Below are 10,634 nucleotides of genomic sequence, written 5' to 3' on the forward strand. Positions count from 1 at the left end.
TCAGTTTTGAATTGAACAGGGCAGAGACTCTTACAGCCATTAAAATCAGAGCCGGTCTCAAAGCGCACGCTGTGACAGCCGTACGAGACGCTTCACCTCACTGCGACTGCATTACATGTGTTTGACCTTTCTGTTATACAGCTGAAACACAATCGCTGCGATCTTTATGATTACTCTCTGAGGCAATTTTTCCATTTTAAAGTAGTTTATAGTAGTCGTTTTTTATATTGCCAAAGCATTAAACAAGAAAAAGAAAACATAAAAACTGTGTCATAAAGCATAAGGTGCCAATAATGATGGAAAAATAAGTATAAAATAAAATAAGCATTTAACGAATTGATTTTTATTTAATTTACATTAATATTATAATAAAGACATTCATTTTAATTTACATTAATATTATATTCAATAATTTATATTTGTATCCATATATAATGCATTATTTGTATTTTTGTATTTATAATTATAAATAATTTATTGTATACAGTATAGTTATTATTTATATTTTTATGTGTAAATAATGATATATTAGTTATATTTATGCATTAATTGTTTTTTTATTTTTGTAATTTAATAACTAATATTATAAACCAATTGTGTGTATATATATATATATATTGCATTTATAAATAATTAAATGTATTTTATATATTTATATAAAATATTTACATAATTGTATTTAAATTCTTTTTTAATTTTTAATTATTTAATTTAATTTAATACATGTTACTGAGTAATTTATCTTTTTTTTCTTTTCTTCAGATTGTGGCTTTTCTACAAGGCTTTCAGTTTGAAATCAGGTCACTTTTTTCACTCCGGCCTTTTTTTGACACATCTGTGACGCTGTTCTTGTACTGAAATGAGTTCGACTATAGTCTCTTATTCTTAACAAGACGAGAACTCTCTTGGAAACTGACCTAGTAAATCAAGCGGTCAAGCTGCGTTTTGGCTCTGAACAGAGGAGCTTTGCTGGCGACCCGTTTGGCGGCACTGAAAGGCCAGAGCGTCTTATCTGAGAGCCGGCGGCCATTATGGAGTCTGAGGCTCTCCTGCAGCGGTGAAACACTGCTCACGTTCACAGCTAATCCCTGCAGATCCCATAATAAAGGAGTAAAGGATCAACAACAGCCAAACTCCCAATAAAGCCTGGCAGAGCGGATCCGTCCCGGCTCTCGAAGGCCTCTGACACCCACATGCAACTCAGCGAGAATCTAATATCACCTCCGATGTGAGACAGCTGCGGGTCACAGAGGGCCACCGCATATTTGAATAGAGCTCATAACTCTTCCGCCGGAATTCATTACCCGCTTTTAATATTTTTGGTCAGCCGAGAGAGAGAGAGAGAGAGAGGATGTTTCTGATGTGATTGACTGCAGTTCAGAGCGAGACATGATGACAGAAAACCTGCCAACAATAACATATGATGACCCTCTCACGCTGTCCAGCATGAACACAGATTCAGAAAGAATCTCACTGATGTCTGCTTATATGGTGTTCTGTGTGCTTCCACATGTGTTTTTGGTGGTTGCTACGTGGTTGTAAATATTTTGGGTGGTTGCTACGTTGTGCTATGTTGTTGCAAATGTTTTGGGTGGTTGCTAGGGTGTTGCTATATGGATCCAAATGTGTTTTGGGTGGTTGCTAGGCTGTTGCTATGTGGTTGCAAATGTTTTGGGTGGTTGCTATGTGGTTCCAAATGTGTTTTTGGGTGGTTGCTAGGCAGTTGCTATGTAGTTTCAAATGTTTTAGGTGGTTGCTAGGTTGTTGCTGTGTGGTTGCAAATGTGTTTTGGGTGGTTGTTAGGGTGTATATTTGGTTGAAAATGTTTTGGACGGTTGCAAATATTTTAGGTGGATGCCAGGGTGTTGCTATGTGGTTGCGAATGTGTTTTGGGTGGTTGTTAGCCAGTTGTTATGAGGTTGCAATTGTTTGGGTGGTTGCTAGGCTGTTGCTATGTGGTTCCAAATGTGTTTTGTGTGGTTCCTGAGGTGTTGCTATGTGGTTGCAAATGTTTTGGGTGGTTGCTAGGGTGTTGATATGTGGTTGCAAATGTGTTTTGGGTGGTTTTTAGGCAGTTGCTATGAGGTTGCAATTGTTTGGGTGGTTGCTAGGCTGTTGCTATGAGGTTCCAAATGTGTTTCAGGTGGTTGATTGGGTGTGTATGTGTTTGTACATGTTTTGGGTGGTTGCTAAGTTGTTGCTATGTGGATCCAAATGCGTTTTAGGTGGTTGCTAGGCAGTTGCTATGTGGTTGCAAATGTTTTGGGTGGTTACTAGGCTGTTGCTATGTGGTCCCAAATGTTTTTCAGGTGGTTGCTAGGGTGTTGCTTTGTGGTTCCAAATGTTTGGCTGGTTGCTAACCGGTTACTAGAGTGTCATGGCTGGTTGCCAGGTGTTTTCTTCAAGCACTGCAGGACAATGCATGCACTGAACCTTTAGAAGTTGACTCAGATTAATGTGACTACTAATAATTGTTACATGTGCCTTAGCAAACACCACTAACTATTTAGCTTAATCTAAGTACAACAGAAGTCAGTGGGAGGTGTGTGTGTGTGTGTGTGTGTTTTGTGCCCATCAGTTATTGATGTTGTGGCTGATGGGACTGAAACACAATAATAGACAGTCCTCGCAGCACGTCATTTTGCCACCAAGAAAATAAAATCATTCAAACACAATCTGAAGCCTTTTCCAGACAACAGCAGCCACTTGAGACCCTCAAGAAATAACAACAGAGAGAGACACTTAGAAAGGAGAATGAAAAAACTCCAAAAGTGCCCCAGTTTTTCCCTTATTTGTGTTATTGAAAGTGAAAAGCAACAGCTAAGCAACAGAGCCGCAGCAGACTGTGCTGGAGCAGTAAATAAAGCGAGCAGCACCTGTGTGATGATCTTTGCTCACCTGTGCAGCGCTGCGGGCCTCGACTGATGCTGTTTCTGCTGAACTGTGGGAATGAGTTTCTCAAGTACACTGGAATGTTTTCACACATTCTGAATGCAGAGATGCAGAGATGTTCATCTTGGTTTAATATGTGTTAGAGTATCTGAATCACAGAACACCAAAAACCACAAAAACTTTCGTTGCATAACCCTTAAAAATTCACCATGCCATCACGTTTACTACTGTAAATGAATCAATTAATATGGCCTTTCCTCAAATTCTAGCCAAAATCTACCACAAAATCTAGATAAAAATCCTTCCTTATTAAAATTAAGACTTTATAGAAAAAAGCACTAGCGTACTGTGGTACATTCTATCAGATGGTAGCACTGTGGTACATTCACTGTTTTTTCCATGGATTTTCTAATTATTAAAAAAAAATACCATGGTATTATGATATAGTACATGTCTAAAACCATGTTTAAAACATGGTAATACTATAGTATTTCTATTAGTGAAGCATGATCAGCTGATTTTAGTAATGCCACAGCAGTGACATTGTCATTTATTGTAAAACACTGACCCCTAGTGACACAAAACTGACTTCACACTGTTTCGCACGATTGATCACATTTGAGACCCTGGACCACAGAACCAGTCATAAGGGTAAATTTTATGGAATTGAGATTTATACATCATCTGAAAGCTGAATAAATAAGCTTTCCATTGATGTATGGTTTGTTATGATAGGACAATATTTGGCTGAGATACAACTATTTGAAAATCTGGAATCTGAGGGTGCAAAAAAATCTAAATATTGAGAAAATCATCTTTAAAGTTGTTCAAATGAAGTTCTTAGCAATGCATATTACTAATCAAAAATTAAGTTTTGATATATTTACGGTAGGACATTTACAAAATATCATCATGATACATGATCTTTACTTAATATCCTAATGATTTTTGGCATAAAAAAAATAATAATAATTTTGACCCATACAATGTATTGTTGGCTATTGCTACAAATATACCTGTGCTGCTTATGACTGCTTTTTGTGCTCGTAATACCAAGTTTGAAGCATTTGTTCAAATAAGTACAAGCTAGAAAGGGAAGGAATAACATTTTTTTTTTATTTAGGATCAGATGACAATAATGACACATATGTGTATATAATGTATATTTTTTTCAGTCATCTCCTGTTATTTGATACTTTCATAATCCTTTTCAAAGCAATAAGCCATGAAAAACCAATTTAAGGCTGTTCACGATGTGATCCAGTCTCAGGAGGTTTGCTTTTCCTCAGTTGTGGCAACAGCGGTTTGATAAATTGATAAATGTGTATGTTTTATCTGTGACTATTCGTTTTATTTAAGTAAGCTTTCATATTAGGGTAATTTACAGATGCAATAATAACAATATGGAAGTCCATTCCGCCACGTAAGAAAAAAATATTTTGGTAAATCATAATTATGACATAAAAAGTATCACATTTTAATTTTCAAACTCATGATTATAACTTAGTATGTCTCTTTTTTTTTTTTTGCTTACTGTCCTTATTATAACTTTTTATGTCATTGCTTTGTCAGACCTAATTTAGACTAATTATTACTTAGTAATATTTTTTACCTTTTGTCATAATTTTGTCTACGTATGTATCTATATATATATATATATATATATAATAATTACTTAGAATCTCCTAATGTAGACTTTTTATTTAATAATTATGACTTAGTGTCTAATAATTTAGATTTGTATTTCATAATTATTACTATCTAATATTCTTGAATTTTTATCTCATCATGATGACTTACTGTCTCATAATTCAGGCTTTCATTTCATTATTATGACCTAGTATCTCATATTTTTACTTTTTGTCATAATTTTGACTTTTTATCTCAGAAGTATGACAGTATATCACAATTTAGACTTTTTATTTCATTATTACGCCTTTCTGATGTGATTGACTGCAATTCAGAGCGAGACATGATGACAGAAAACCTGCCAACAGTAACATATGATGACCCTCTCACGCTGTCCAGCATGAACACAGATTCAGAAAGAATCTCACTGATGTCTGCTTATATGGTGTTCTGTGTGCTTCCACATGTGTTTTTGGTGGTTGCTTGGCGGTTGCTACGTGGTTGTAAATATTTTGGGTGCTTGCTACGTTGTGCTATGTTGTTGCAAATGTTTTGGGTGGTTGCTAGGGTGTTGCTATGTGGTTGCAAATAATTGGGTGGTTGCTAGGGTGTTGCTATGTGGATCCAAATGTGTTTTGGGTGGTTGCTAGGCTGTTGCTATGTGGTTGCAAATGTTTTAGGTGGTTACTCTGGTGTTGCTATGTGGTTGCAAATGTTTTGGGTGGTTGCTATGTGGTTCCAAATGTGTTTTTGGGTGGTTGCTAGGCGGTTGCTATGTAGTTTCAAATGTTTTAGGTGGTTGCTAGGCTGTTGCTGTGTGGTTGCAAATGTGTTTTGGGTGGTTGTTAGGGTGTATGTTTGGTTGTAAATGTGTTGGATGGTTGCAAATATTTTAGGTGGTTGCTAGGGTGTTGCTATGTGGTTGCGAATGTGTTTTGGGTGGTTGTTAGGCAGTTGCTATGAGGTTGCAATTGTTTGGGTGGTTGCTAGGGTGTTGATATGTGGTTGCAAATGTGTTTTGGTTGGTTTTTAGGCAGATGCTATGAGGTTGCAATTGTTTGGGTGGTTGCTAGGGTGTTGATATGTGGTTGCAAATGTGTTTTGGTTGGTTTTTAGGCAGATGCTATGAGGTTGCAATTGTTTGGGTGGTTGCTAGGGTGTTGATATGTGGTTGCAAATGTGTTTTGGGTGGTTTTTAGGCAGTTGCTATGAGGTTGCAATTGTTTGGGTGGTTGCTAGGCTGTTGCTATGTGGTTCCAAATGTGTTTCCAGTGGTTGCTAGGGTATGTATGTGGTTGTAAATGTTTTGGGTGGTTGCTAAGTTGTTGCTATGTGGATCCAAATGTGTTTTTGGGTTTTTATTTCAAAATTATGACTAAGTATCTCATATTTGTACTTTTTTGTCCTAATTTTTATTTAATGATTATGACTCTTTATGTCATAATGATTATTTTCCTAATTATGACTTAATATCTAAAAAATGTTTACCTTATAATGTCATAATTTTAACTTATATCTTATAATGTCAACTTTTTATTCATGTCATAATGATTATTTACCAAAGCATGCTTTTTTTATTATATGGCAGAAATGGACTTCCACAGATTGATATCATGTTGTCATTTTCAGCGCAATGTGATCTTGAAGATGTTGACCTGCTTTTCCACTGTCAGGAGATCAGCGTTTACAGCAGATGAGCGGCGTGTGTTTGTTTACAGGTGTGTAATGGGTAGTTTCTCGTGTTCACTGGCACCTCGAGTGGCTTCATTTGGCATCTATTTATGTGTCTGAAATGAGATGTCAAGTGTTGCTCTGTGAAAGTGTGTAAACTGTTGCTTCAATTAGAGTTTTGCACAAAAGGATGAATGTCAAAATGTTAAAGCAAAAGAAATAAATGTTCCATCTCATTTTATTTCAAAAGCAATGTTTCTCATCTAAACATAATTCAGAATTTACAATGTACACTTTATGCAAGATTAAAAATAAAAGCACATGTAATTGAGCTTGTTATGGCAGTTAGTTGTGCATCTTATAAAGAGCTTAATGACCATAATTGCAGAAGTAACGAGAATTCAAATTACCTAATTACACATGCATTTGCAAAGATAAAGAGCTGTAGCATTATTCACATTCATCATATTGAGGCATATTTTACAACACTTTTGAACCAGTGAAATTTCATAACTTGTTCAGTGGAAATATTTTTACCAATTTTATAGAGCTCACACTCACAAAGAGCAATTTCTAGCCAATAAAATATTTGAGAGAACAACTTGAAAATATATATTCAGTACAGAAATGTTGGTAACACTTTACGATACGGTCCCATTAGTTAACATTAATAAATGTATTAGCTAACATTAACTAACAAAGTGCGATACATTTGTTACAATATTTTTGTCACTTTTAGTTAATAAAATACAACTGTTCATTTATTGTTAGTAATTTAGTAATTATGATTTAGTATCTCATAATTGAGGCCTTTTGTCTCATAATTATAGCTTAGTATCTCATAATTTTGACTTTTTAATTCATAATTATGACTTAGTATCTATTTTTTTACTTTTCATGTCATTTTTTTTATCTCATAATTATGACTTTGTATCTCATAATTTTGACTTTTATTTTATAATTATCAATTAGTATAAGATATAGTATTTTTGTGTTTGTCATAATTATAACTTTTTGTTATAAATTAACTTATCTTATAATTATGACTTAGTATCTCATAATTTAGACTTTTTAATTCATAATTATGATTTAGGGCCAGTTTTACTAACAGCTTGCGCCAGCGCAAACCGTCTTTTGGCGTTAAAGTAGTACTGTCAGGTTTTACTAAAGACACAGTTATTTTTGCACCTGACCTTATTGAATATGCGTTTGTAGGAGTTTCCCTTTGAGACGCAAAAGTTATGGGAGGAGAGAATTAAAATGAATCACGCAACAAGATTTACTAACGTTTGCGCTCGTCAAATTACTGGTATTTGCACCATTATTTAACGCCCCAAAAAAGCATGTCTTAAACTATTTTATGCTTGAAATGGCTGCAATTATTGTTGCTAGGAGAGGCACTGCAGAGAACAGAGAGCGCATGGTATAGGGGAAAGGATTTTTTCCACACATATTAATTTATTTTGAATGCCAGAAGAACACATTATCCGAACATATCGTTTGCCAAGACATGTTATTTTTAATTTGCTTCATGAAATAAAAGACGACTTGGAGACCTCAACTAGGAGTCACGCAATATCAGGTCTATCAAAAATTGTTGCAACCCTTCATTTTTTTGGCCTCCGGTTCTTTTCAACGTACTGTGTTCTAGCAAACCTTCATTTTTTGGCCTCAGCTTCTTTTCAACGTACTGTGGCTTCTTTATTTATTTATTCTTTATTTGCGACTACGCTAATTTGCGCTGTGCTTCGTAGGCTATATTGTGTTGGTCGATATGTAAATGAGATGTTGCGTCTGTGCTCTTTAATTTGCGCATTGTTAGTAAATCTGTTTCTGGCGCTGTTTTGGAATTGCGCTCTCGCGCTCATTTGCCCTGTTTAGTAAAACTGGCCCTTAGTATCTTTTTCTTTTACTTTTCATATAATTTTGTTTATTTATCTCATAATTACAGCTTGCTTAGTATCTCATAATTCTGACTTTTTAATTTCATAATAGTGAATAAGTATCTCATATTTTCATTTGTCATAATTATGATTCAGCTTTTCATAATTTAGACTTTTAATTTCAAAATTATGATTTAGTATCTCATAATTTAGACTTTTAATTTCAAAATTATGATTTAGTGTCTCATAATCTAGACTTTTAATTTCATAATTATGACTTAATATCTCATATTTTTCACTTTTGTCATAATTATGATTCAGCGTCTCATAATTTAGACTTTTAATTTAAAAATTATGATTTAGTATCTCATAATTTAGACTTTTAATTTAAAAATTATGATTTAGTGTCTCATAATATAGACTTTTAATTTCATAATTATGATTTAGTATCTCATAATCTAGACTTTTAATTTAATAATTATGACTTGGTATCTCATATTTTTACTTTTTATGTCACAGTTATAGCTTCGTATCTCATAATTTGGATTTTTAGGCCCGGTTTCACAAAAGCTTAAGCCAGGACTAGACATTAGTTAAATTAAGATATTTAAGCAACTTTTACAAAAATGCCTTAGAAGAAAACATTACAGGTGTGCATCTTGACACAGAACAATGACACTGACATATTTTAAGATATGTCAGAGCAAGATATTCTCAGTTGAGACAGCTCAAACATGCATTTTAGTCTGGGACTAGCTTAAGCCTTGTCTGTAAAACCTGGGGTATATTTAATAGTTATGACTTAATTTCTGATATTTATGATTTTTTTATGTCATAATTATGATGTAGTATCTCATAATGTTGAAATGAACATTAACTATGATTAAAACATGGTTCATAAGTCTTTTTTTTTTCATTGTTAGTTCATGTTAACAAATGGAAACGTATTGTAAAGTTTTGCCAAAAGTTCTGACTTTTCCATCACTTTTAAAGACATTTCCAGGCCTATAAATCACAACTGTAAAATTCCTAGATATTTGCAGTTTTTGCGTAGAAATCTTTTCCAGCTGTTTCGCATCAACAGTCTGTTCTTTCCTCTGATGTGTCATCTGGTCTCAGCGTTTGTGCTGTGCACCGGTGAGTGTGTGTGAGTGTGAGTGTGTTTGGTCTGTGCTGGCGTGTGTGTTTTGTCCGCCGGTTCAGATTGGCTCCAGCGTATCAGTCGCTCCATCGGCGGTCGTGTGTATGTGCTCTCCTTCTCTCTGGAGTTCCTCCACTTCATCCTGCGGTTCTGGAACCAGATCTTCACCTGCGGGACACATGAACCACATTCAGCAAACTGGATCGACTTACAGAGTGTGAAAACCCAGGTTTGACATCAAACCGTAAACATAGAGGTCTGTTGTTCGCATTTAGCTTCGTTTTTTACAATCATTTTTGCACTAATAACAGAATCTTCATGTCATTTTTCAAAACTCTAGCCACATAATTCACAACCAAAGATCAAAATGCACATTTTTCAAAACACGACACTTTTTCCAAATGCTTGGATACAATACACATGAACCAAAGATTTTTTGTTCATTGAACTAAAATCACCGGTTCAAAATGCAACTTAACATCAAAGTATTACTATTTCAAAATGCAACTCACGCATTACATCTGAATTGAGTGTCTATTCATTTCATTACAATGTTCTATCTATCAATTGATACAACTGCTCAAAATGCTACATAACTCTTGCATTACTCTTGAAGCATAGTTTTTATGGAAAATGATGAAAAATATTAAATGTTTAGATTATGAAAGTGAAGCAACTGAGGACTGAGTATGTTCAGGCATGATCAGTTTCAAGATGCCTGTTGTTGGGAGGGGAAAAAATCTCCAAAAAATTCTATATCTGTCTGTTGGTGATACAAACTGCATGAGGACGAAAGTCTTTTAATCAGATAAATCCAGGAGAACAGGCACGGAAACCAACTTAACATTGACAGACGAAGACTAAGGGAGAACTGAGGACTTATAGGCATGAACCAAACAAAGGGAACTAATGAGATGATTAACAGACAACAGGTGAACTGAATGACATAATCAGGCAACTCAGGAAAACTAGGTCACAATGGAGAGAACAGAAAACAAGGCATACATGAAACAGTTCGACCCCTCCCGGGAAGGCGCGTCCCTGCGCCGTAACAAAGTCCAACTGAGGAGGGCGTGGAGCAGGAGAAAGGCAGAAACAAAAATAGTTCAAAAGAGTCCAAGGGGGAGTGGAGGGTGGGAGGAGCCAAGGGGAAGCCAGGAGCAGGAGGAGCTTGATGTTGGTCCAGAGACCAGCCAGGATGAAGCCCCAGGACGGAGTCGAAGGAGCGAGGAGCCATGGTGGAGAAGGCCTTGACAACACCCTGGGGACGAACGATGGAGACGGAGCCACTGGAGGTGGAGACCCAGATGGAGCCGAGCAGACCAAGAGCCAGGGCGACACCAAGGATCCGAAGGGCCAAGGCAGAGCTGAAGGTTCAGGCGACCGAGGCGGGGATCCAGAAGGCCGCGGTGGAGCCG

General features: G+C 35.8%; 1 protein-coding gene across 1 annotated transcript in view; it reads right to left on the reverse strand.

The window, feature by feature from the left end:
- Positions 1 to 9,083: 9,083 nt before the first annotated feature.
- The window catches only part of dbx2 (developing brain homeobox 2), an 8,742-nt gene continuing 7,191 nt past the window's right edge, over positions 9,084 to 10,634 (reverse strand). The window contains exon 3 of the mRNA XM_016515720.1: positions 9,084 to 9,384. Coding sequence (XP_016371206.1) covers positions 9,181 to 9,384 — 204 coding nt within the window. The 3' untranslated portion in view covers positions 9,084 to 9,180. The remainder of the gene's footprint in view (positions 9,385 to 10,634) is intronic.

The sequence above is a fragment of the Sinocyclocheilus rhinocerous genome, unplaced genomic scaffold (genome assembly GCF_001515625.1).
Source record: "Sinocyclocheilus rhinocerous isolate Xijiao unplaced genomic scaffold, SAMN03320098_v1.1 scaffold116, whole genome shotgun sequence".
Taxonomy (NCBI): domain Eukaryota; kingdom Metazoa; phylum Chordata; class Actinopteri; order Cypriniformes; family Cyprinidae; genus Sinocyclocheilus; species Sinocyclocheilus rhinocerous.